This window comes from Callithrix jacchus, chromosome 13 (genome assembly GCF_049354715.1).
Source record: "Callithrix jacchus isolate 240 chromosome 13, calJac240_pri, whole genome shotgun sequence".
In the NCBI taxonomy this organism is placed as follows: Eukaryota; Metazoa; Chordata; class Mammalia; order Primates; family Cebidae; genus Callithrix; species Callithrix jacchus.
In genome coordinates this window covers 21278263-21305911 of record NC_133514.1, presented here as the reverse complement: position 1 = coordinate 21305911, position 27649 = coordinate 21278263, and the positions used below count along the sequence as shown (strand labels likewise).

General features: G+C 39.2%; 1 protein-coding gene across 1 annotated transcript; it reads left to right on the top strand.

Moving 5' to 3' along the window:
- Positions 1–116: 116 nt before the first annotated feature.
- Positions 117–25782, top strand: ATP6V1B2 (ATPase H+ transporting V1 subunit B2). Its single transcript, XM_002756883.7, has 14 exons — positions 117–278; positions 8009–8064; positions 13326–13424; positions 14171–14264; positions 14394–14471; positions 14997–15136; positions 15468–15569; positions 15921–16018; positions 16594–16717; positions 18654–18804; positions 20233–20315; positions 21039–21143; positions 21983–22112; positions 24347–25782. Exons 1-14 carry the CDS (start codon positions 143–145, stop codon positions 24484–24486), a joined length of 1536 nt encoding a protein of 511 aa, XP_002756929.3. The 5' UTR covers positions 117–142; the 3' UTR covers positions 24487–25782.
- The last annotated feature ends 1867 nt before the right edge of the window (positions 25783–27649 follow it).

Here is a 27649-nt window from a genome sequence, read left to right as displayed (position 1 = left end):
CTGGAGGCGGCCAGCCGCGAAGGGGACGGAGCAAGGCCGGGACGCCGCAGCGCGCATGGGCGGACCCGGGAGCGCCGGCCGCCTTGGTATATCTGCGCATGTGCGGCGTCGCTGCTGGGCCAGTCGGGACGGAGGAGACAAGATGGCGCTGCGGGCGATGCGGGGAATCGTCAACGGGGCCGCACCCGAGCTACCAGTGCCCGCCGGTGGGCCGGCGGTGGGAGCTCGGGAGCAGGCGCTGGCAGTTAGTCGTAACTACCTCTCCCAGCCTCGTCTCAGTGAGTATCACCAGAGAGCAGGACGTCTCTGATCTTTGCTCCCTAGCTTAGCCCTTTGCTCCCACTCACCTGCTTAGCCAGCGGGTAGGGGGTGGGATTTGTTTTTCCCTCCTGCGTCTCCTTTCGTACCCTGACCCACTTGTCTCTTTGGAAGGAGATTTGCCTGTATCTTATATTTCCGGGAGATGGGCCGTGGGGAAGAGCATCAGCGGGAACTTTTTCCTGGGGTTGGTGGGCTCTTGGCTATTGCTCTCTCTTCTCCCCTCCCCAGCTTCCCTAGGCTGGAGCCTTCTCTAGGCATTTGCTTCTTGTCCCCGAGGGCCACTTCTTGTCACTCCAATCTAATCTTCCCCTGACTTCATTTGGATATCTAGGGGTCGAGGGAACGCCTCTTCCCCTCCCTTTCCCCTGGTAAGGACCTCAGTGGGGGTCTTCAGCTCCTGCCGAGGGCAGACGGTAGCAACCATCGCTGACGTGGTCAGGCCTTTCGTGGATGGAGATCAGGCAGCAGCCAGAGGGAGATGGGGCTTGGTGTTCGGTGGAGGGGCTGCTCCACAGGAGGACACCTAGGTATCAGAGAACGCTAGAACTGAAAAGTACCCTGCATGTCATGTAGTCCAACCCTCTCATTTTACAGGTGAGAAGCCCAAGGTTCTGGGAGGGGTAGGATTTGCCATGCTTCAGACACTTAATTATTGGTAGAGCAGGGACTAAAAATCCAAATTTTTTAGTTCCGCTGGGCATTTTTCTACCGTGGCCTCTTCATTTACTGACTAGTTAACCAAACTTGGTTGAGTGCAAGGTTCTTTGTGAGAAGCCAAGTGGCTTTGCCCATAGTTGGTATGTGTGCATAGGCTTAAGTGTTTTGATTATCTAAATAAAATGCCTTAATGAACTAGGTTTAAGTGGATGGCTCAGCAATTCCAAAAGCAATGGTTCTTGATTACTAGAGAATGCATTTGTGTAGCGTCTTCACAGCTTTCTTGAGAACTGGCAATGAGCCCTCGAAATAGACTTTTTAAAAAACTGGGAAAAGCACATGATGTTTCCCCTGGTGGTGAGACTGCATTTTCAGTGGTTAATTGCCCGAGTGTCTGTCTGTAGGTGGCCGATTCGTTAAAAAAGGATTTCAGATGAAGGGTGTTAGTCTGGGCGATCTGAAGCCTGACTAATCCACATCCTGATCTGTCACTGGGTCATGTGATAGCACTGCAGTGTGAAGAAAAAGGAAAACATTTGATTCGGTGGGTTGCTGAGATGTGCCTTTTACACTGGGAATTCTTCGAATTAGAAAATGTCTGTTGGGGCTTATATAAGCTGAAGTAGACAATTCAGGAAATCTACAGATGTTGCATTCTTATGCAGACCTTGGCAATAAATTTATACCTACGAATTACAGATTCTCTTGTATGAATTGCATTTGTATGCATTGCTTTTCTTTGGGTAGAACACATCGACATTAGTAGTGCCTCTCAAAAAAGGTTATAAGGGTGCAGTAGTTTCTGTATAATTAATTATTCAGTGTCAATTCAGAATATCAACTGAAATAATGTTGTTTAAAGAGTACTCCATGATTAAGGTTGTAAACCTTTAAGAGATCAATATGATTTCTCTACAGTTTTTACGCGATTAGCCAATTGCTGAAGGATTTTTCTAGAAATTATTGACAAAACTGTTGTAGCATAGGGCTTCACAATGAACCTTTAGAGGTCAGGGATCCTTCTTTTGTCCCCATGGCCTAACACAATGCCTGACACATAGAATGTGTCTTGTAATTGTGTAACTTGCATTTAAACACTTTGCTCTAATAATTCAGTGGATTGATTCTGAACATGGGTGGAGTTGAGTTTTTCCCTTATGTCTCCCTGTAATCTAAAAAGCATAAATGATACCACACTTAGGCTAACAACTAGTTGCATTTTAATATCTTCTTATTTTGCCACATTTTTAATTCTACTCAAAAGTTTTAATTGTTTTTGACTAAATACTGATTAACCTTTTATTTATTTATTTATTTTGTGACAGAGTCTCGCTCTGTTGTCCAGGTGGGAGTGCAGTAGGGCAATCTTGGCTCAATGCAACTCCACCTCCCTGATAGTTGAGACTACAGGTGCACGACGCAATGTCCAGTTAATTTTTTGTATTTTAGTAGAGACAGGGTTTCACTGTGTTGCCCAGGCTGTTCACCAACTCCTAAATTCAGGCAGTCCGCCCACCTCGGCCTCCCAAAGTGTGGGGATTACAGGTGTGAGCCACCACACCTGGCCAACCTCTTAATTTTTGTAAATAAAGATTGATGATATCATTTAAGGGGTTGTGCAATAATAGTGTGTGTGGGTGTGGGTGTATTTTTGGTAGAGATGGGGTTTCCCAGGCTGGTCTCCCAACTCCTGGGCTGAAGAGATCAGGCCACCTTGGCCTCTCAAAGTTCTGGGATTACAGATGTGAGCAACTGCACCCAGCCTAAAGCTTCCCACGAACCTTTAGAGGTCAGGGATCGTTTTTGTGTCCCCACTGCCTAGCACAGGTACTGAAGCATAGAATGTGTCTTGTAAATTTAAACTCAAAAAGGTGTGCTTTTTGAGTGAAGAAATGGAGTAATATTGACAGCTCCACTGTACAAATTAGATCCTTTTTATAAACAGCTTCAAGATTATAGGACTTTTAACAAGAAATAGAAAACATATTCAGTCTTGAAACGAGGAAATTATCTTGAGCATTTTAGTTGAATTTCTGAAGTCACAAGGAATTTTTTAAAAGAAAGGCTTCAACAACATACATAGAGCTGTTGAATGCTATTATTTTAGGTTTGGTCATCTCCATTTTTCTTCAGACCCTAGATCAACTGACATTAAGTTTCTTAAATCATAAAGCAGAGCTATCTCTGCAAAAGGTCAAAATAGGAATCTTCTTGCTTTTTTTTCTGGAACCTCTTCTCAGGTGCCCACTGCTCAGGGTGTGGGTCTCTGCTCTTCTTGCACAAGAGAAGATGATTGCTCTGGGTTTTTGTTTTGCTAATAAGGCGGAGTCTAAAAGACTAGGACTCTTACTATGCAATGGCTGCCAACTTTTTTTCTGGAGTATTTCATAATCATTAAATGGTGTTAGTAGTGTCAAACAATCTATACTGCAGGAGGAAGAGGATGTCGTCTGGCAAAATAGGTCCTCCTTAAAATCTGTGTAGATTTGGGGTTTTAAATGTTACTTCATAAATGTTGTCTGCTTGATATGATAGTTAAGAATCAAAGCCAAGACATTTTGGTTGTAAAAATGTTCAGAATATAATATCAGCATGTTTCTTCTGTGTTGTCAGAAGTTCTGATTATCCCCCATACACCCATCTGCGGACTCAAATTCTTGTTCATTTGGAGAGAAGAATGGTCAGTATTTTGCTAAATAGAAATATTTAGGTAATTTGCAAATGAGTTTTTGCCTTTTTTGAAGAGCAGTGTAATGTCTTTGACAGCCATGCTCTAAACTGGTATTTCTGTTTTGGGCTGTTAATGGTGAGGAAGGCTGGATAAATACTGTTGAGAGATACAAGGTAGTGTTATCATTTTGCTTGGTTTTCTTTATACAAATTGTCTTTTAGTCCCCACTTACAGTCCAAGTGCTAGAAGCTGTATGTTCTTTAATTGTACTTCAGACTAAGGCCAGAGACATTATAAGGGTCTTAGAGTACCAATTTTAAAATTAAAGAAAAGTAAGCCTGGCTCTCCCATTTAAAAACAAACTTAGGACTTTAGTTTCCTTAGGATATATCAGCCTTTCCTACTGTATTAGCTATTTTCTGTTGCTTTTAACAGAAAAACTTGAAACGGGGTAATTTGTAAAGAAAAGGAATGCATTTCTTAAAGTTCTGGAGTCTGAAGTCCAAAGTAGAGGGGCCGCGTCTGATAAGAACCTTCTTTCATGTGGGACTCGAAAGAGACCCAAGGTGGTTCAGAGCATCACGTGGTGAGTGGGCTGAGAATGCTAGGGCACTAGCTCAGCTCTCTCTTCCTCTTGTAAAGCCACCAGTTCCCTTCCCATGACAACTCATTAACCCATGAATGGATTAATTCATTCTGGAGAGCAGAGCCTTCAGGACCCAGTCCCCTCTTAAAGGCGTCACCTGTCAATGCTGCTACATCAGGAATGAAGTTTCCAAGGGGATATTTAAACCATAGCACCCCCCTCATTGTGTTCTGTGTAAATGAAATCAGATAGCCTATCTAAAGATGCTCTGTAAAAGCTTGAAGCTCTTTTCAACTATAAAGCTGGGTCGAATTTTTATCTTGTTTGGATTATAACAGGTGTTAGCTTAGTTTTTATATGTCAGTTGAATTTAAACCAAGCATGTTTCACCTCTAGTTTGTATCAGAAGTATCTCCTGATTGCCTCATGTTTTTCATGATTTCCATTGCAGGGAAACCGCTGAAACACCTCCACCAGATACTCTCTTCTCTACTTAAACTCTTCCAGTGGCTATGACTCCACTGGAAAAAGATTTGTTTTACTGTAGCAAGAGCAGCTGGGAGAAACAGAGCTGCTCTTGAACACTGAATGGGAAGGAAAAGGGCTGTATCCCATCTGGGCAATGATTTGTCTAAAACCCAGCTCATTTAACAAAGGAAGGTTCTGCCTTTATATAGGCTTACACTCTAGATACTGCAGGTGGAAGAATCTTAGGTTTACAGCCTTAGATGTCACGGGTGAAAAGGGTTTTGGATTTACAGCTTTAGGAACCACATGTGAAAAGGTTTCTGGGTTTACAGTTTTAGAAATCACATATGAAAAGGTTTCGGGTTTACAGTTTTAGAAACCACATATGAATGATTTTGGGTTTATAGTTTTAGGAATCACATGTGAAAAGGTTCTGATCTCCATGGCGGTTTGATCTTGTTTTAAGTAAAAACAGTGTCTTCTGGAGAGTTTCCCCAATACCAAGCCTGCCGTCTACAGGAAGGGGATTCAGGAGGCGCCAGTCAGCCAGCCTTTTCTTCTACTGAAATGTACAGTAGAAGTCGAGGGGGAGGTGATTCCAGCCTTTTCTTCTACTGAAATGTACAGTGGAAGTCGAGGGGGAGGTGGGTCTCCTTCCTCATTATGATAGACACGGAAATATTGCCTAGTGTGTTAAACAGTAAAAACCTATTTTTCATAACTAAAATTGCAGGCTTGTGAAAATGTTTAGGGTGATGTTGCTTCATAATTCTAACAAGATACCATACTACAAAAAATGGACCAGTTCAATTGTAGAATTTGGGCTGTAGTAGAGTCAAAGAATAAGTGACTCTGGAGCCAGACCATAGATTCAGATCCGTAGGCTAGTTACTTGTGTCCTTGGGCAAGACACGGTCTATTCTCTGATAATAAGTTTTCTCTTCTAAAACTTAGAATAATGATAGCTCACTGATATGTCTGTTATGGAGATTAAATGAGAATTACTAAAAAGTACTTACAAATGTGTGTTGGTGTTACCAATTAACTTGCAAGATTACTTATTGGCTTCTTAAAAGGCTGTCTACCTTGTTGCAAATTTAGAGATTTTTGGAGAAGTAGAATCTTGTCTTCTGTAGTGGTCAACTGGATTCACTGTTTCCAGGAGAAGCTATGACTAGTGTTTCTTTCTCTTGGTCATACTTTTGCTTGTGACTGGCAAAATTTCATAGTTTGGAATGAGCTTGAATTTTAGCCATGAGATTCTGAAGTAATGTTATAGAAATTAGACATTTAAAATAGATACAATCATATTGAAAAAATAAAGAGAATTTTAAGAACCTGATGTATTTTACTGATGTTGCATTTTATTCAAAACAGTTTTTCATAAATCTCAACACCATGTCCCCTCCCTGACTCCAACTGTTTGGTAAAAGTTTTGGAAAGGTCTGCGTTTCTGTATTTCTGAAAACTGGCTTCAAGAAAACATGTTTCTAATGTAGCTTACTTTCCATTTCCACCTAGCAATTTTAGATAGTCATTGAAAAGCAGTGTTGGGAGTCTTTTTTAAATGAGAACAATGAAGAGATTTTTTTAAAGGGTTGGAATTATGTTTTTTACGAGTTTTAGAACATTTTAAAACAGTGGGGATAGTTTTCATAAAAGTGGCGGCAAATGGGGTCTTTCTAGTACTCTAGGGGAATGATTAATCCTTTTACCATCCAAGTGGCTTGCTTTTTATCTCAAGGAAACAAAAAATACCCTTCAGTTGTGGAGGGCCTCTGTTGAGACAGTTACAGTACACTTACTGATGGGTTCAAGCGAATATTTGATGTCTGGATCGATTTAAACATCCTGTTAGCATGAAAGATGGATGGCGCTGTCTGCTCCATCCCAACGTTTGTACCAGGGCCCTGGCTTCTCAGCCTCAGGCTGAAGGAGTTGTAATTTTAAATTCCAGACCCTGTTGAGTGGACAGACTGGTTAGTAAATGGTTTCCTCATTCTTCGGAGTCCACATCTGTGCCAGGAATCTCTGTGCAAGCTCATTATAAGACCTCAAAAGAAATCAAGCAAGTGAAAAATTCCCAATTGCTCGACAGCTGCACATTAATTATTTTAGGCCTTATAGTAAATTCTCTTCAAAACTTTTGTTCATGTATTTTTTTTCAGCTGTTCTGCGTATGAAATTTAATGAATTCTGTAGGTGTCTGGTAGAATTACTCTCCCCTGAGTGTTATTATACCTAATCCCCATTTCACTTGCCGCACAGGTGTAATAGGGTGAGGGCTTTGGGTAGGACCTGTTGAAATAGAGTAGCAGTTTATTCCTAGGGCATACTTTGCAGTGGAAAACACCAGTCTCTAACCTCGCAGTAACATCTGACTTTTTTTTTTAAAGGATGCTTTCCTATCTTGTTTGACCCCTGGCCTTTCTTTCCATTGCCTACTCCCTCCTTCAAAAGCTCTTTTCCCTAGTTTTGTTTTGTTTTTGTTTTTTTTGAGACATAGTCTTGCTCTGTTGCCAGCCTGGAGTCCAGTGGCACAATCTTGGCTAACTGCAACCTCCACCTCCTGGGTTCAAGCGATTCCCCTGCCCCAGCCTCCCAAGTAGCTGGGACTACAGGTGCGCACCACCATGGCTGGCAATTTTTTTAGATATTTTAGTTGAGATGAGGTTTCACCATGTTGGTCTGGATGGTCTCTATCTGACTTCATGATCAAGCCACCACGCCCGGCCCTTTTCTCGTAGTTTTTATAACACCATTTAATTGTGGCTTTTTACCTTACAGTCTACAGTTTCTCTGATTTCCTTTGTGACTCTTGTCACTTCTGTTTAACATTAAGGATTCCCTTTCTTTGTCTACTTAGCTAAATGCCACCTCCTCTATCAAGTTTTTCCTTTTCTCTCTGAGGTAAGAACTGTTCCTTTCTTTTGCACAAACCCTCTGCAGACCACAGTAAGCGACCTTATCTCATCATATTCTAACTCCACCCCCTCGCATAAGATAACTTTTGAAGGCAAGCAGAATCTCCCCTTCTGTGTCTTGTTTTTGTATGCTGGGTGCTTAGAATAATTACTTACTCTTAGTAAGGACTCAAAATATTTTTGGCTGGATGACGGTGGATTATGAAAAGTTGAATAGACACAGACATGTTTTATAAATGCATTGAAAAATTTCAAAACTATTTGAGTGTTCTGTATTCTAATAGGTATGATAAAGTAGAAAGGATTTTTAGTAATGCTAGAGAGATAATTTAAGCTTTTGTGCTATTTGACTAAAGCTGACTCTTCTGTGTTTCTTTCCAGCATACAAGACAGTATCTGGAGTCAATGGTCCGCTAGTGATCTTAGATCATGTTAAGGTAATACTACTGTTTATTATGGTCTATTTATGTAGTTACAAATGTGGTGGTTAGTTCTATTTAGTACACTTTAAATTTTTGTTATGATTTTTAAGTGATACTTTAGACTGAGTGTCAGTGCTGTGTAGGAGATAAGAGTTTTTAGACCAAAAGTCAGAAGACAGGATTCCAGTATTGGTTCTGCTGTGAGTTCTGTTTCCTTGAATCTCTTGTCTGCAAAACAGACAAAAAGTCAGTCTTACCTAACAGTTTTATTAGGAGGAAAAAGCAGCAGTAATACGTTTGAGTGTCTCTTATAACTCGTAGGGTACTATAAAATGTATAGTATCTTATGGCCCTTGTTATAGACTGTCACATGTTACAGGGTTTTTTTTTTTTCATAGTATTTATCTTTTCTATTAAATTTTAAGCCCTCTAGTGAATAAACAATCTTACTTTTATCTTTGACAGTCTGTCAGTGATATTCAAAACAGATTATTTCAAAACCTTAAAGCAAAGGATAGTTTTTACTGATTCAGTTTGTTGTTAAGGTCTTTAATTACATGTTTTTGCTTTTGTTTTTTTAAGCGAAACCTATACTCAAGAATTATAAAGACATTATTATCTTAGAAAGAGAGACATAGGATATAGTCTCTAATTGGATACCCTGGGCTAAGCTTTTTATCTGAGCTATATGACCAAAATACCATCCAAGAAAATAATTTCTATGTTTTCTAGAACAGTAATTGGGCATTGGTTACTGGGGCGGGTCAGGGAAGAGCAATACAATTACTAGTTTGTTGAGAGAGGTTAATGATGCATTTGTGCTTGGCATGTGACCCCTCTGGAAGCAGAAAATACATGAGAAACATTTGTCAAAAGAAAGGGCAGAGTGCATTGTCTCTTCTCCTTTATCACTAAGGTAATATTTTTGTGTATGATAAGGTACCTGTAGAAACTAATCTCAAGATAAAACCTAGCAAGTTTACTCCTGACTGCAATTTTGTAGTGTCCTGCAGATTGATTCAAAGCCTTAAACAAACTCAAGTTGTACCAGATTTGGCAGGTGCCCATTAACGTTTTATAAAAGAATAGAGTCTACACTTGTTTTTTGAGGAAAATATTAGGAAGCTTTGTTTGTTTCTTTAGCTTATAATTTTTTCTGTATTCTCTGTTAAATAAACTTTTGGACTCATTTTTAAAATACAGGTTTTTTAATTTGTTTTTTGAGGCAGAATTTCACTCTTTTTGCCCAGGCTGGAGTGCGATGGCACGATCTTGGCTCACTGCAACCTCCACCTTCAGGGTTCAAGAGATTCTCCTGCTCAGCCTCCTGAATAGCTCAGATTACAGGCATGTGCCACCATGCCCAGCTAATTTTGCATTTTTTAGTAGAGATGGGGTTTCTTCATGTTGGTCAGGCTGGTCTTGAACTCCCAACCTCAGGTGATCCACCTGCCTCAGCCTCCCAAAGTACTGGGATTACAGGCATGAGTCACTGCACGCTACCAGTTGTTTTACTATTAGTAAGTATATTATTGGAACAGCTCAAAAGATATTTGGGCTTCAGTTGTGTTAAGTGCTTGAGCCCAGTACAGAAAATATAATGTTGAACAATGAGAATGGGCTCTCCCTTAGTTGAGCATAGCATAGTGGAGAAGCAAATATAGTATCAATGTTTAATTCGTCCATGCTGTTGAAGAGTCAGTTAGGGTGCTGTGAAGGATCATACAGAGAAGGACTTAGAAACCATCTCTGAGGAAGTAATTTTAAGAGAGCTAAAAAGGTTTCATTGAATGTTATGTATAGTTATAAGTGAGGAAAGACTGGTAAATTTTATGTGGTTGTGGAAAAATTGATTTAGACCATGAGATTTATAGTGATATGTTTTGTTTTGTTTTTAGATTTTGGCTTTTGTTTTTAACATAAAACATACAGTATCAAGGAATAGATAATCGCATGCAAATTGTATCGGAATAGAAGAAGATGAAGCACTGTTGCCAGCTCATTCTGTAAAGTTAGCACACCTGTGACTCCAAACCAGAAAAAGGATAGTGTTAGAAAACAAAAATAGCTGTTCTCACTTATAAACACAAATTCCAAATTGTTAGTAAAATACATTTGCATGTTATTAGCAAAAATATCTATGTAAAATATCAGCAAAAGTAGATAATTTGATATTAGATACAGTGTAATTCAACAGATTCATGGAATACACTAGAAAAAGCTTTGTATCTTTAAATAAATACAGAAAAAAATTGATTAATCATTTTTAAAAAGGCCTCTTTGAAAATAAGAAATATAACTTTTAATGAGTATCTACCACAACCTGCAGCAAACCATGTACTTAAAAGACTATAAACATTCCCATTGAAATCAGTGAAAGGAAAACTCCTGTTTCCTTTTTACTGCTGTTTTCAGAGTGTGCTTCACTTCTGACACCAGAGGTTTGTGTTTTTTCCTGCAGCAATTCAGTTCTTTGGCAGACACCTATTGGATGCCCTGCAATTTAACCCATTTCTGACACACTGCAGAGTTGGTGTGGACCCCACAGGTTAAAGGCTTACTTGGAAGACTAACAGTCCACTTCAGATGCCAATCAAAAGTAGTGGGTCCCCACATTACCCACAGATACTGTCCAACTTGGCTACAAATTGAAGATTCCCTTCTCCAGTTCGATAATTTGCTAGAATAGGTCACAGAACTCAGGAAAACAGTTTACTTACTATTACTGATTTATGGTATGTTAAAGGATACAAATGAATAGCCAGCTGAAGAGATTATCATGGAGTGAGGCCCTGAAGAGTCCTGAGCACAGAAGCTTCTGTCCCTGTGGAGCTGGGGTGGACCATCTTCCTGGCACGTGGATGCATTCTTGCTCCCCATCCCAGAAACTCTCCAAACACCCTCAGTTTTTGAAGACTTTATTTTTAAGACTTTATTACCTGAAGTTTTTTTTGAAGACTTTATTACCCACGCATGATTGGTGAAGTCATTACCAGTGGTGATTAGTCAATTTCCAGTACCTCTACCCTGTCAGGAAGTCAGGATGGGGCTGAAATTTTCATTCCTCACTCACCATCACTCTCCATCTTTCTGCTAAAAACTTACCCAGAGCAGGCCAGGCATGGTGGCTCACGCCTATAATCCCAGCACTTTGGGAGGCTGAGGCGGGTGGATCACGAGGTCAAGAGATTGAGACCATCCTGGTCAACAAAGGTGAAACCCCATCTCTACTAAAAATACAAAAATTAGCTGGGCAATGGTGGTGCGCTCCTGTAGTCCCAGCTACTCGGGAGGCTGAGGCAGGAGAATTGCTTGAACCCAGAAGGCGGAGGTTGTGGTGAGCCGAGATCGTGCCATTGCACTCCAGTCTGGGTAACAACAGCAAAACTAAGTCTCAAAAAACAAAAACTTACCCAGAGCTATGGGGAAAAGAAATTAGGATATAAAGGGATTCTAAGGGAAAAGGAACAACCATCATCATTTCTTGATAATTTGATTAATGAATCAGAAAACCCAAGTCATTAGTGGCAGAGAGTTAGAAACAATGGTAGAAAATAAGGTAGTGGATACAGGATTAGTTAACAAAAATTTTTAGTGTTCTGTATGCCAGAGTAACTATTCACAAAAAACTGTAAAACTTTGTGAAAGACCAAAAAAGAAGACCTAAAATAAGTGAAGATTCCATGTTCATGAATGAAGAGACTCGATCCTCTCCAGTTAACACAATGAGGGAAGAGTAATTTACAATGAGGATTTGGTTCAGGAATAAGTAGGTGAATCAGTGGAACAAAATTTAGAGCCCTGAAATCAACTCTTTTCACACAGAAGATTTCAACTTCGTAATTTCAACATTACAAGGCTATGGGGGACACTCAGAATATTGCTAGGGCAATTGATTTCCCATATAAAAATGGGAAACATAAAAGAAAATTAGTTACCAAAAATAAATATGATGGATTAAAGATCTAGAAAATGAAACATAAGTCTGATATAAGACAATACAGAAGACCGTTGTTATGCCTTCAGACTATTTTCCAAACAAGACACAAAAGGCATAAAGTCATAAGGGACCACAATATGTTTTATTACATAACAAGTGTTAAAACTTTTCTGTGACAAGATACCATCAGCAAAGTTAAGACAGAAGGTAGACTAAGAGAAGATATTCACAAAAGGATTGATACAGATAATCTATAAAACTTCTATAAATAAGAAGTATTTACTTGACAAGTGAGGAAAGAATATTCATAAGCAATTCATAGGAAATAAAGTCTGAATTATCGGTAATATGAATGAATAATTGACAGTGATAAGCATGAAAAGATGCTCAATATTGGTAGAAGTCAAGAAAATGCAAATGAAAAAGATGCCATTTTTATTATCAAAATGACAAAAATTAAATTTAAAAACATAAGATTGGCAAAGATGGAGAGAAGGGATACTTTTTTATACTGCTAGGGAGATTATAAATTAATAAGATTCCTTTGCAGAGTTAGTTTGGCAGAAAATGGGCATGGCCTGTATGTAGCCCATCAAATGGCTCTGGGAAATTCTGGCATACTTGTAGTAACTTTTTTTTTTTTTTTTGAGACAGAGTCTTACTCTGTCAGCCAGGCTGGAGTGCAGTGGTGTGATCTCGACTCAATACAACCTCTGTCTCCTGGGCTCAAGCAATTCTACCTCAACCTCCTGAGTAGCTGGGATTACAGGCATGTGCCACCATGCCCGGCTAAGTGTTATATTTTTAATAGAGATGGGGTTTTCACCATGTTGGCCAGGCTGGTCTCAAACTCCTGACCTCTGATAATCTGCCTGCCTTGGCCTCCCAAAGTGTTGGGATTACAGGAATGAGCTACCTCACTTGGCCTATTGAGTAGCATTTTATTCTTCCCCTATCGCCCACACCTGGAGCACACACAGCCTAGAAAGCAAACATCAGTTCTAGGTGGTGGGAACATGTTTATCTATACCTTTCTGTAACCTCAAAACTTTAAAACATGCATGCAAAGGAAAAGCAGTACATTTAATTGCCATGTTTCTATGGATTTAAGACCTTTCTCCTATACCTTATGCTTTGTTTGCTAGTATATGTGTCAGTGATGTGTGTTGTAAGGAATTAAACTACCTGAGGATATTGAAAGCTCTCAGCATCAACCTGTGTCTGGAGGGTTGGGGGTTGCACATTCAGACATGCCATAGTAGAGACATAGCATGTGTAATAATTTGGGGGGCTTTTAAAACATTGGTTATTGATCCTTTTTTCTCTCTCTCTTTAGTTCCCCAGGTATGCTGAGATTGTCCATTTGACCTTACCAGATGGTACGAAGAGAAGTGGGCAAGTTCTAGAAGTTAGTGGTTCCAAGGCCGTAGTTCAGGTAAGTTTCACTCTCAAAACCTGGCCAGCTGAACTGTTTCCTAGTTGCCCACACAGAGGGAGCACTACTTGTTTCTCTCTGTGATGATCACTACCTAAGTGTTTTTAGAGTCTTTAGAGGTTGGTTACCAGCTGCAGGGAAAAAAAATTATTATTGCATGTGGTTTTGCTCAGTGTCAGCCACCTAAGCCCCACTTAGTCCAATAGCTTCACTAGTAAAATGTCTTTTTTTTAAATGGATACATAGTCATGTAGAAGGAGAGATGAAAAGCAGAATTCACTGATGATGTGAGGAAACCAAAAGGGTCATCTGTCTGAGTCTGTTTATTTGAATTGTCTCATATAGTTCCTAATTTTTAATGTTACCTCATTCTGGGTAATGGCACTTTTCTCAAATAACGTTCCCCTTAGAAATCGCTAAAGCAAGGATTGGCAGAATTTCTGTAAAGGGCCAGACAGTAAAGCTTTTAGGCTTTGTGGGGCCAATTAAAATATAAACACACACACACACACACACACACACACACACACACACTTACACTTAGCTTGCTTATCGAATTTGGCCTGTAAGCATGAACCCTTGATCTAAAGGTTGACAATTTGGCTTATTATCATACTTCTTTGCTCATTATATCAACAGTAGTATACATTCATGTGCTTCAGTTTATAAGGGCTGTTTAACAGACAAATAAAATGTAAATGCCCATGATCTAATTTACCCTTCTGATTAATGCTTTTTCTTAATAGGTATTTGAAGGGACTTCAGGTATAGATGCCAAGAAAACATCCTGTGAGTTTACTGGGGATATTCTCCGAACACCAGTGTCTGAGGATATGCTTGGTAAATGGATATTATTCATTCTAAGCAGAGATCTGTTTCCTTTTAAACCTATTTCCATAAGGTCGTTTAAAAATTACTAACATTTGAAAGTTAGCATCTACTCCATCCTGTCTTGTTACTGTTTTCTAGGTCGGGTATTCAACGGGTCAGGAAAACCCATTGACAGAGGCCCTGTTGTACTGGCTGAAGACTTCCTTGATATCATGGGTAGGAATAGTAGATGGATTTCTGTGTTTGGGAGAAAATAGCTTCTCTCTGTCTTTTACCTTTGTCAGATAGGGAATGATTTTTGTGATATCATTTAAAGTAGATAGGCAACACGCTCCATAGGTTATGAATTATTTTATTTAATTATATATTTTTTAGAAATTATCTTAAAATTTTATGTATTAACAATATCTTAAGACACTGTAAAATATCTAGGATATACCTGAAACGTATATGGTAAAACCATGAATTTGAAATTAGGAATTCTCTCTTATTTGCTATACCTTTATTTTACTTTAGGAACTCGAATTCTACTACCCTGTGTTTTGCGAGTCTACAAAAGAATAAAGGAAAAAATTATTGCAAGTTTCAGATTTGAAAAATAACTGATTTTTTTTTGTAGTAGAGAGATGCTTTATGTAGTTCTGGTCTTCTGGTGCTTTCTTTTAATTTGATAAGAATTCTGATTTCATTCATGAATACTGTGCCAACATGTTAAAATTGTCCCTTTTGGAAATACGTTAGGTCAGCCAATCAACCCTCAGTGTCGAATCTACCCAGAGGAGATGATTCAGACTGGCATTTCAGCCATTGATGGTATGAACAGTATTGCTAGGGGGCAGAAAATTCCTATCTTCTCTGCTGCTGGGTTACCACACAATGAGGTGAGGACTGGGATGGGTTTGGTATGAAATTTAGCAGACAAGAATTTCTAAATGCATCACTGTTACTGAGAAACCAAATAAAGGGTTTTCAAAATAAATACTCAGTCTTATTGTTTGTTAATCCAGTTACCTTAAATCTGTATTTATGCACGTCTTCTTGCTTACCCTTGCATATCTTTGCACAAAGTACAGAATAGTTTTGTTGAATAAATGCGCGAAAACATCCCAGTTTCATTCATGATTACGATTCCAGAAAGTTTACAGTAAAAGTTATTTTGTTGTAGAAATGTTATTGTAGATTTCAGCTGAATTCTTCTGCTTTGCTCATCAGATTGCAGCTCAGATATGTCGACAGGCTGGTTTGGTAAAGAAATCCAAAGATGTGGTAGACTACAGTGAGGAAAATTTTGCAATTGTATTTGCTGCTATGGGTGTAAGTAAAAGTTTTTTGTTTGTTTTAGTATAATATATAAAATTGCGCTTGTGTTGTGAGAACAATGTAACAAACTATATATATAGTCAAATTTTTCTCTAGGTAAAGAATTTGAAATCAGCATTTTGGCCAAACTAAGGACTAAAATTTAGCATTTAACTAATTTGAAATTTAACAATAATACTGTTTGTGCCCCAAGCCGCCTCTTTGTTCCATTGGCTTTTGTGAAAACTTTTGGGGTACTTGAGGTTTTAAAAGAAGGAACAATTCAAATCTGTACCTTGGCTTTTGTCAGAAATAAATGTTAAGGATTTTTCTTCTCCCCGCAATGATGAACTTATTGTTATTTAGGTAAACATGGAAACTGCCCGGTTCTTCAAGTCTGACTTTGAAGAAAACGGCTCAATGGACAATGTCTGCCTCTTTTTGAACTTGGCTAATGACCCAACGTAAGTAAACAGAGCTATTTCTTTCTGTGCCCCAGACTTAGGATCAACAGTGTTTCTCAAGGCTGGTGATGTAAAATGTGGTAATGACAGCATTTGGACCTAGCAATGAGGTAACCCTATATTTAAAGTCCAGCCCTGCTTTCTGGTAGTTAGTTATCTGGCATTGGGCAAATTACTTAGGCTCTGAAACTCATAAAATGTGACAACTGATACTTGTTTTGCATATTAAATGGAGTAGTTTTGCATATTAAATGAGATCATACTTACAAATTACCTAACACAATCAACTCTCTATAAATGATTTTTTCCTATTACCTGAAAAATCTGGCTTTCATTTCTTCCCTCTCTCTCTCCTTCCCGCCCTCCTGCCCAACCCCAGTGTTGAGAAACCATATAACTGAGAAATTTGGGACATTTATAAATAACTGACCTTACGTAAGAATTTGTAAAGTAACAATTGCTTTACTCTCTTCAATGTATTTAAAACTTTCAAAGGGGAATTGTACTGTTATTTCCAGAATCATTTCTTTTTGGTCTTTTGGTTTGAGTGACCCAAGATTTATGTTCCCTTTCAGCATTGAGCGAATTATTACTCCTCGGCTGGCTCTCACCACAGCTGAATTTCTGGCCTACCAATGTGAGAAACACGTATTGGTTATCCTAACAGACATGAGTTCTTATGCTGAAGCACTTCGAGAGGTAACTCGTTCATGTTTTTCCCTCAGTTACACAAAATTAGTTAATTTTCATGGTTAACTTGTCACTCTGTTGTAAGTTTTCATTATTTAATTACTTTTTTTTAAATTTCACTATTCATATATTAGTAGAATGCCTTAATAAATCAGAAAGGAAAATACTTCCTTTTTGTCAGCTTGGTAGAAGCAGTTAGAGGATAAGAGGTAAATGGTTAGCCTGTTTATCTTACTGTCACTCTCTTCGTGGAGTAAACTGATTGTAAAAGGCAGTAAATAATGCAAGTTATTTATTCGTTACTCTCCCTGGAAGTTCTATTTCTGTCCGGAGTATTAATTTTTAACCCTTTTTGTAATTCCCTTTTTAATGATGTTAATATTTTAAAAAATAAAGACGATAATCTGACAGTACTCTCTTCAGCACTTTTTTCTTCAAAAAACCCAAGTGTTTAGGAACAATATTATGATTCTGTCAGGCTGGGCATAATAGCTCACGCCTGTAATACCAGCAGTCTGGAAGGCCAAGGCAGGAGGGTCACTTGGGGCCAGGAGTTCAAGACCAGCCTGGGCAACATGGCAAGACCCTATCTCCATAAAAACGTTAAGAAACTGGCTGGGCAGAGTGGCAGACACACTTGTAATCCTAGTTGCTTGGGAGGCTGAGGTGGGAGGATAGTTTGAGCTCAGGAATTAGAGGCTGCAGTGACTATGATTGTGCCACTGCACTCCAGCCTAGGCAACAAAGCAAGACCTGTTTTTTTTTTTTTAAGTAAAGGAAAGATTTGAACAGTTACCCCTATAAGTTTTGGGGTGTTTGTTCCATACAAGTTACTGAAATTTTGAGTAAGTTAACTCTTTTAAGCACATAAAAAGACTTCTGAAGAAACAAGCTCTATCAATACCTGGCTTCTTAAAATTCCCTAAGAGCCATCACCATATCTTACCCTGCTGTATTGCTGTTTCAAACTAACTCTAGTAAAGAACTAGTTTTTCCCCCATCCATCACAGACCAATACTTTTGTAAAATGCAATAAAAATGAGTTGTTAGAAAAGTGAAATTTTAAAAATATATACAGTTTACAAATGCAGATTTTAAAATTATTATTAGATTCAACAGACATAAAATTATTCTGCCTAATTGCCATGAGAGTTTCTAAATGCGTATCTTGCTTTCTCTGTGATCATTTCTCGTTGATAACATCTGGTCTGCAGACCACACCGTGAGGAGCACTGCTGTAGCACGCTCCTTTGAAGATGCCAAAGTAGCAATTAGAAGTTGGATTTCAAAATGCTTTAGAGTTCTAGTTGATTGTAGGTTAATATGCACGCCTGTAGTCCAGTATCCATGACTCTAAAGGAAAGATTGTGCATCACCATTCCTATTTTGTGCCATGGAATGGACTCCTGGCTTTGTGACCTTGAGAAATTGTTTAATTTTTCTGACCCATGACTCCAACTGTAAATTGGAGGTAGCAGCTCCCTCATAGGGTTGCTGTGAGGATTAAGTAATGTAAAGCGCAGCAGATGATCCCTGGTGCATTTTCTTCCCTTTTAACCTTTTTTGAGATTAGATTACATAAATATGGCTAGTTTCACCACACGGAATAAATCTTGTGGACCAAGAATCTTTTCTGTTTTAAAATTAACTTCCTTTGATTTATAAAATTATAGGCAGATTTTCTTCTAGCAAACTATTTGAAAACTTAAATTATGGCAATAAGATTTTAGCAAAAACCTTCTGGTCCCCCTTGTTAATATTTTTGTTACAGAATAATTTGAATTTATGTTGCTGGGAGATTTTTCTAAATCATCCTTAAAGACAGTCTTTAAAATGAACACGATGGGATTTTCAACTTTGTACTTTGGCATGTTCAAACAAACATGTTCTAACGAAGCTTATTCTAATCTGGTGCATGATACTCTTCTCCTTGACTTGCTCTCAGGTTTCAGCAGCCAGGGAAGAGGTTCCTGGTCGACGAGGCTTCCCAGGTTACATGTATACAGATTTAGCCACGATATATGAACGTGCTGGGCGAGTGGAAGGGAGAAACGGCTCCATTACCCAGATCCCTATTCTTACCATGCCTAATGATGGTAAGTTTTGGTCTTTTAATTATAACACACCTAATTATTTTAAGGAGAAAGAAGACCCATCTACCTTTTTGAGTTGCAATTATTTTGAGAGCACATCCCCTAAGAGTTCATCTTGGTTATTTGTGCCTAAATAAAAATTTTTTTATCTGAAAATTACCCAGAGTTATCATTATCCTTTTGTTGAGGAAAAGCAATTTCTTCATAATTTAAGTTTTTAACTTTCATTTATTAGGTACTATTGAGTGCCTGCTGTTTGCAGGACAGTGTCCTAAATGTAAAGAATTTTTAAAAGAATTTATGGTCTGTGCTTAATGTAAGTTACTCAGTCTAGTTGGGGGTTCTTTTAATGTGTATGCACCAGTAATTTAAGATGCCCATGTTAAGTGCCACATGAAGAGTACAGCTGGTAAAGTCCACTAGACTTAGAGACAAATTTTTTAACCCAGGACTGTTTAGAAATGACCTTCCAATGCCTGTCTGCATGTGTGCTCAGGGTGGCTCCTGGGGTACGACTGTTCAGAATTCCTCTTCTGTATTGCCTCTTTTATCCTTATTTCAGTTTTTGAAAAACACTTACAAAATATGGTAAGTTATTACTTACTGTAATTGAGTACTGTTCTGAGTGCTTTATAAATATTCATTCATTTGCTCCTCATAGCAACTTTGAGGCAAATACTGTTCAAGGCACAGGGAGGTAAAATGATTTGTCAAGGTTAGCAAGTGATAGATTTAGGACCCAGTTTGAGTTCATAATTCACACTGTTTCTCTGTACTGCCTCTGATATGAAAATGTGGTTTGTTCCAAGGGAGTAGCTACAAAATGATGTGATGGAACAGATTTGGAAATGTGTTGCCTTGTGTACCCTTTGTGGTGCAGCCGGAGTGGTGTTGCTTTATTTGTGTACATGCCTACATTTTGCATGGTGAAATGTGTATCCATCCGAGATGGCATACATCAGGTTGGCCAATTTCTATAAGGGAACTTTGTGTTTAAAATGAAACTTAATTTATATTTTGAGGGCAGAGCACTTACCTAGGGGAGAGAGTATATTTTATGAATGTAGCCAGTTTACCTCGTAGAGCCAGCACACATCTAACTGCTGCAACCAAACTCAACTGGCTGGTATAGTTGCCACGAGCCACATTTGGCTATTTAAGTTCAAGTTAACTAAAATTGAAATTAAGTATGTCAGTTTTCTTAGCCACATTTCAAGTGTTGGATAGCCATATTTGGCTACTGGCTACTGGAGTGCACACCACAGAGACAGAAAGTTTCCAGCATCACAGAAAATGACTATACCAACACACTTCTGAGTAAAGCTGTAGGTAGGACAGATGGACTTCTTGTGGGTTTGGTTCTGAGATGGCCACTTTAAAACTCATAACCTAAGGATGCCATGCTTAATGTTATCTGTCTTCCTCCGGTAGATATCACTCACCCAATCCCTGACTTGACTGGCTACATTACAGAGGGGCAGATCTATGTGGACAGACAGCTGCACAACAGACAGGTATTAAATGCGAGCAGTGCTGTGAAGCTTGCAGACCTGCTCACCCGTTACTCTTTAGGGACTTGGATTTTGCTCTTAGGAATTGCTTTGCTTAGAAAGTATCAACTTGAATTGTTTTTAATATAGCTATAAAATTACCATTTCTGTTATCTTAAATTCTGGTGTGGGCAGAGTGCCAGAATTAAGAATTATAACTCTTCTTTATTGTGTCTTAAAATGGAGTCACTTGTCTCCAAGAACTTTTTTGGGAATTCTGTTTCAAATTATATCATCTACCAGTCTTGTTATTAATAGAAAAACAGACTTTTCCATGCTTCCGTAGTAGATACTGACTTTGAAAATCAGCTTTTAGGAATTATTGTTAATCTTTAATTTTGTGTATAATTTTTTTTGAGTCAGAGTTCAGACCATTTCGACTCAATAATGTGGTAGTACGTACTTGCCAAGCAAATGTTGAAAGTTTTAGTTTTTTAAAATAGCGTTGTACAGTGTTATAGATGACACTTTTTTGGATTTGATTCTGGAAAGAAATATTATGCTATAAAGTGTTTCTTACTACCTTTTCTTCCCAGGAAGAGAGAGTAGGTTGCATCTAGAAGACAAATGCAGCAGTTTTCTGTGATTTAAGGAGTAATAATGAATTCCAAATGCTTTTTTATTACCAGTAAAACTTGAGTTTCGTACTTAAATGTAGTATTTTTTTCCCCTCTCATTCTATGCAAGATTTATCCGCCTATCAACGTGCTGCCCTCACTATCACGGTTAATGAAGTCTGCCATTGGAGAGGGGATGACCAGGAAGGACCACGCTGATGTATCTAACCAGTTGGTACGTGCATTCTTCTAAGAATGGTGTTTGAAAGAAATGGATACTTTCTGCTGGCTTATACCTCTTGTCTTTCACCCTTATCACTTCTCTCTTCCCCATCCACACGGAATTTTAGTGTAGGCTTGAAATGGGATACATAATCATTCATTAGAACCAAAGCAGCCTTTTCTCATAAGGATAGTTGCTGACAATCAAGATGAGCTTAAAACCTATGTCTAATGGTATCTAGTTTCTAAATGAAAAGCCAAGTGATAAGGTTGTTTAAACTTTTTATTAGCAATGTTAATGTTAATTATATAGTATTCCTGAAAGGCTACTCTAACCTATTTCTTGGTTAACATATTAAGCCATCACCAGAACACTAACAGATACAATTTTATGTAGATTCTGAAATCCTTGATTTTTATAGTTGTATAAGATTGTACACTAGCACAAATAAAAATACTTAGGACCATAAAGTAGAAATGGTAAACGTAGTGATATCACAGATTTTTTTAAAAAATAGAACTTCAAGATGAATTTCTCCATGGTTTATGTTTTCTGATTTTCAAGTGCTCTGTAAATTTTGAGCTCACTAACATATTGAAGAAGTGTGTTTTTTTTTTAGAAGTGTGTTTTTTATAGAGCATTAGGAATATCTGTGTATTGTATGCCTGAAGACTCCTTTCCGAGTGAGAATATATTCCTTCTGATGCTTTCATATGAACTTTATGTGAATTGTTTTTGTAAATTCCTTCTATGGGCTCTTGTGAGGAAAACAAGAGCAATCCATTCCTGTATCCCAGATGCCCGCGCATTTTGAGAGCTTCTCTAAGCTGATGGAGCCCTCTTCTCTTTAGTATGCATGCTATGCCATTGGGAAGGATGTGCAAGCTATGAAAGCTGTGGTGGGAGAAGAAGCGCTCACCTCAGATGATCTTCTCTACTTGGAATTTCTGCAGAAGTTTGAGAGGAACTTTATTGCTCAGGGTAAGATGATTGTTGTGTTACAAACACAAAAAGCCTCGTATGTAATTTGAAAACTACTTTCCAAGTCTGAGAGAATTCACGTTGGTTTCTATATAGTTATGTCTCTGGTTAGAGAAGGGGTTCTGTCACCTCTTCTCTAACCAGAAGAGATTCTCCTCTGCCTTCTAAACATCTTGGGAAGGTCTTGACTTGGTTTTCCAGTGACTTAGCTACCATCTTACTGTCTTCCTTCTTCCATTGCCCTTCAGAATCCTCCTTCCCAGGCCCTCTGCTCTGCAACTTCATTGCCAGGTCTCCTTTTTGCTAGCTTGTCAGCAGTGATCTGCTTTGACATTTGGGACTTGGAACTTTTCTGATTCATCTGTATTATCTCCTTTTCTCATTTCTTACCTTTCTGCCGAATTGTTAATATTCTAGAAAGCTCAGTTACCTATTCTTTCTGCTCTCCCTCCCAGTATCTACTTTTCAGTCTGTTGTGGACTATGATGTGTGGACCTTTACCTGTTGTCCAGACCTCTGATTCCACATCTCTAGCTGCCGTAGAGACCCCATTGTTGCTTATGCCACCAGCCCCTCAGGCTACTCAAAACCAAAGTTTTTTTCCAACTGACCTGCCTTGCAGTGCCCCTTCAGTTTTTATCTACTTCTGGTATAATCATTGTCCCAGTTAACCAAGCTTAGTAACTGGGCATTATTCTTAACCTTGTTTATTCTCCAGTGATCAATTATTTACTAATTTGTATTTTCCTTTTAAATATCTTAACCTTATTCTGTTTTTATTGCCATTATAATACCTTAGTCCCTATTTCTTAAAATTTATTAAGCTTTTGAAGCAGCCAGAGATCTTGTTAAAATGTAAATTCAGGTTCAGCAGACCTTGGTGGGGATGCTGCATTTCTGTGAGTTCCTAGGTGATGTTGAAGCTGCTGGTCTCTGGCCACTCATGAGTCCAAAGGTCCTAGTCCAAACCTTATCCCATCATCCTTGGCCATTGGTGCCAACATTTCACCAGTCTCCTTGATTCCTTATGTACCATTGCCAGGGTCAATATATTACTAATTTTATTGGTTGTCCCTCTACTAAAAAATCCTGAAGTCATTTTTATGACATAGCATCAGCAGGACTTTCAAGCTGTTCTGCTTGGTCTCTCCCGTCACCCCCGCTAATGCTAGTGTTAGTCTCTCAACGTCAGTGGTGGTTACAGCAGGTGTTTTACTTTGGAATAAAGGCATCAGGCTGTACACTTAGAATTTGTATACCTTTCCAGTTGTATGATACATTAATAATATTCAAATTGCCAAAATATTCACGTTTATTGGAAATTTTTTAATGCAGAACCTGAATATCTTAGAGTTTTCATCTAGAAGAAAGAATCCTCCAGCCTTGGAATCAAAGAATAAGATTTATTTGTGGGATCTGGATGATTCTGCCATCAAAAATAATTTTAACAGCTCTGAAAACCACTGACCTTTGGATAGTGATACTCTTGAGGGGGTTGTGTGTGTTCAGGTGCTTGACTGACGTTTATGGCCTTCTGACCATCTGCATTAGTCGCCCTCATATTCAACCTTTTCTCCTTGTGGGAACCTTCTGTGCTTGAGAGACTCTTCTCACTAATCTCTGGACAAAACATTGATTCTAGTTTCCATTGCTCAAGTATCTACCCAGTTGTCAAATCTCAGATCAGTCTTGCCACCCTCTCCTGTAAGACTGCTCACCCTCTTAGGCCACCCGCCTCTTCTTCTCTGGTTCCTTGTGGTACTCACTGTCTGTGCCCTCTTTTCCTCACTCCTCATTTAGTCTTAGGAGTCCTTTTTTTTTTTTTTTAATTTGAGATGGAGTTTCGTTCTTGTTACCCAGGCTGGAGTGCAATGGCACAATCTCGGCTCACCGCAACCTCTGCCTCCTGGGTTCAGACAATTCTCTTGTCTCAGCCTCCCGAGTAGCTGGGATTACAGGCATGCGCCACCATGCCCAGCTAATTTTTTGTATTTTTAGTAGAGACAGGGTTTCACCATGTTGACCAGGATGGTCTCGATCTCTTGACCTCATGATCCACCCGCCTTGGCCTCCCAAAGTGCTGGGATTACAGGTGTGAGCCACCGCGCCCGGTCAGGAGTCCTTTTTTTAAAAAAATACATTTAATACACTGCTAGTCATATAACAGTATGTACTGAATAACATTGCTAAGTTGAAAGTCGTTTGCTTTTACTAATTCAGTCTCAATTTTTAAGGTCCTTACGAAAACCGCACTGTCTATGAGACTTTGGACATCGGCTGGCAACTGCTTCGAATCTTCCCCAAAGAAATGCTGAAGAGAATCCCTCAGAGCACCCTCAGTGAATTTTACCCTCGAGACTCTGCAAAGCATTAGCTGCCGCTTCCGCACTGCTCTGTGCTCTTGTGAAATACTGGTTCTGTTTTCTTTATTCCTTTTGCACTCCCCCATCCCCACCTTTGTGTTGGAGTTTACTGTGTTACCCTGTTATTAAAAACAAAGAATAGGTAACATATTGTGCCAGTGTTGCAATGTTTTAAACTGGTAACAGACTTTAAAATATCCCCTGTTCAGAAAACCTGGGTCCTCAGTGCTATGTTTAAAGTAGCTGCAGGGATGGAGTGATATTTTCTAATTGCTGTATGTATTGTACATAGTGGAGTAGTTAGTTACCTGGTAAGGGTCTCATGATTTGGGTCTCTCAGACCTTACCTCTCAACTCTCTCAAGAGTACCAGTCTCTGAGGTGATAATGCTTTGGTCTCTGCATTAGGGACAAGATCTGGTCTGAAAGAAGTCTCCGTTTAGAAGGGCCAAGAGGCTCTTCCCTGAATGTTTGCTTTCAGTGTGTTGGTGTGCCCGTGTTGCTGGGCTGTGCTCCTGCTCGAAGCAGATGGTTTTGAATGTCTACTTGATATTTCCTGTATAACGAATAGATGAGTGAAAGGAGTTTCTTCTCTTTAGTACATATGTATTGGGATTCCTGTGTCTTACAGCTCTCCCTCTCCAAGTAATACACAGAATCCTGTCACTTTCGCACAGCTGTTATCTGTCTGGTAGCAGTGAGACTCCTTGTCTTGGTGATACTTACTTGGTTTCCAAGCAGAGGAGTCACACGATTTAATTCACAAATAGAGTTGTTGTTCGGGGTATAAGAAAAGAAGAGAAAAAAAACCCTACAGCCTTTCTACATTCTGACATGCTGACAGTGGGGTTTCAGTTTCTAAAGTGTTTACCAGATGCTGAAGGCAAGGTGGGGAGCACAAGCACGTATGTTTATGGATATTTTAAACTCTGTTAGAGCGCAGCCTTTGAAAATCCTCTATTTGGTTCTGCTTTTTGACCTCTCTCTACCTTTTCAGAGTAATCTTTGGCACAAACGATAGCATTTCCAAGCTTTAGAGTTTTCTGAATTCCTGCGCCTTCCTGCTGTGAGCCTTGAGCGATCTTCTATGCAGTTCTGCCATGTCTCCCGTTGCGTCTCTGTGTTCTTTGTTACTTGGGTGCAATAGCAACTTCTCTACTCTGCGCATTCCATCTTTCATGTGTAAAGTTCTTCACTGTTTTCTTTGGAGGGGTGGGAGTGGGAGGAGTCAGCATGATTATATTTTAATGTAGAAAATGTGACATCTGGATATAAAATGAAAATAAATGTTAAATTAAATGGAAGTCAGTTAATGTGACTCTGTATCTTCTAATGAGGAAAGCAAGAAGCAAATGTGTAATCCTGCTTCTCTTCAATTCACAGGCCTGAGCATCATAATCAGGATTGGGAACCAGCCCTTGTGTTGCAGGGACATGTCTTCCAGGCTGTCCTTGCCGTTCTTTTTAGTACTGTCCCTTACAGTGCGCTGTAGTTTGATCTAGGGCTGAGCGTTCCTATAGGGCTCTCCAGCATTCCTCATTTCAGACTTTGTCACGACCTCTAGAACCCACCCATCTTCTGTGAATTAAAGAGGGTGCTAAATAGTGAAATACAGCTTGAGGAAAGCCAAAACTCGTTTCACATACAATCTCACAGGGGTGTCCAGTATATAAAGAAACCTGGTGAAAGCACAGGGCGTGCTGTCATGGAGCCTCCCATTTCTACCCCCTGCAGTTCAAATCAGCTTTCAGGAGACGTAGAAGAAAAAGCTTAATTATAAGAAGCACTCGGTAGACCTGAGTTCTCTTCGTGGTTCTACCAGTACTATATGGCCTTGCTTAGTCATTCAGCAAATTTGAGTCTGCTTGTCTGCTTGTATGCCTTTTAGGGTTATGATAAGGATTGGATATTTTTGTGTGTGAAACACTAGGGCAGTGCCTGATCCATAGCAGGCCACTGTTTATTAGTAAACCTTTTTTAAGATAAATTTGCCTTACTACTCTTACATAATACTTAGCATTTGTTGCTTATGTAGCAGTCTTGTGAGTTTGTAACTTTATTTTTACTGAAAACATTTTCTTAAGGGGCCTTTTTATACCAGAATAAAATCTAATAAAAAGACCTGGTAAGAAGCCAGGTGTCCTCAAAGGTCAGGCTAACTAAATGACTCATTCAGCATCTATCCTTACAGTTGACTGTCACTTAATTGTGTAAGATTTCATGTCAGTGAAAAAATGTTTCCAGACTAATGTCATAAATACCTCACTAAGATGTTTTGTTTTCAGCAAGTGTGGAGGTACAAAGCATCCTCTGCCCTAGGGAATTTTCTGTTACCCTAGTAAGGAAAAGCTAGGGTAATTCAGTATTAGGAGCCAAATGAAAATAGTTTCCCAGACTGCATTTAAAATAGCATTTAGAGACTACAACAAGAAAAACTTGGCAAGGCAGTTCTTGAGGGGAAATTATTCTTTGTGGGAAAACTTAAGGGGAAGGAAGTAGGTTTTTTAAATGAAACAGTCATGTTCCTTACTCAGCTACCAACTGTAGTTTTATTCCGAGCCATTTTTCCAGTTTGGGATTGAACACCTGCCTCGCACTCAGGCAAACCATGTGGTGTCCCCAGCTGCCCCTCCTCCATACGAAGCCTTGCCCTGGCAGCAGGAACGGGTGACTGATGTTTGGAAACAGTGAGAAATCTTCTAGTCACTAATGGATCACAGAGCTTTGCTTCCTGAGCTAGTGGCAGAACCCATCCAGAAAACGTAGTAAATGTTTTTCAGATACATCTGAAAGCTAGGAATTGTGGGACCCTCCGTCATCAGTCTGCCACAGTTGTAAAGGGAAAAGCAAAGCATCTGACTGTGGCTGTCCCTGAGGCGAAGGCACAAATGAACAATACCTAGGTTTCCTTTGTAGGAGCCTGAGGGTCCCTAACCTAGAATCAAACACATGGCTCTTTGCTGTGGTTAGCAGCTATAAGTAGCGCACATGTGATACGCCACTTTTCTCCAAAGAATTTCATCTCCAAACTCTAGAGCATTTTCTAAGTCTAATAAATTACAGCATTCCAGGTAACAGTGGTCATATAGCCCAACTAGAAAATGACTTGTCAGGGGTCACAAGGGAATGGCAGAACACGAGCTGGAACCTGGGTCTTTAAGCCTAGGCCAGAGCT

Coding starts and splice junctions, on each gene's coding strand:
- ATP6V1B2 (XM_002756883.7), top strand. CDS start 143: ATGGCGCTGCGGGCGATGCGGGGAATCGTCAACGGGGCCGCACCCGAG. Junction 14,265..14,393: donor AGTGTCTGAGGATATGCTTG/GTAAATGGATAT, acceptor ACTGTTTTCTAG/GTCGGGTATTCAACGGGTCA. Junction 22,113..24,346: donor GAGGAACTTTATTGCTCAGG/GTAAGATGATTG, acceptor TCAATTTTTAAG/GTCCTTACGAAAACCGCACT.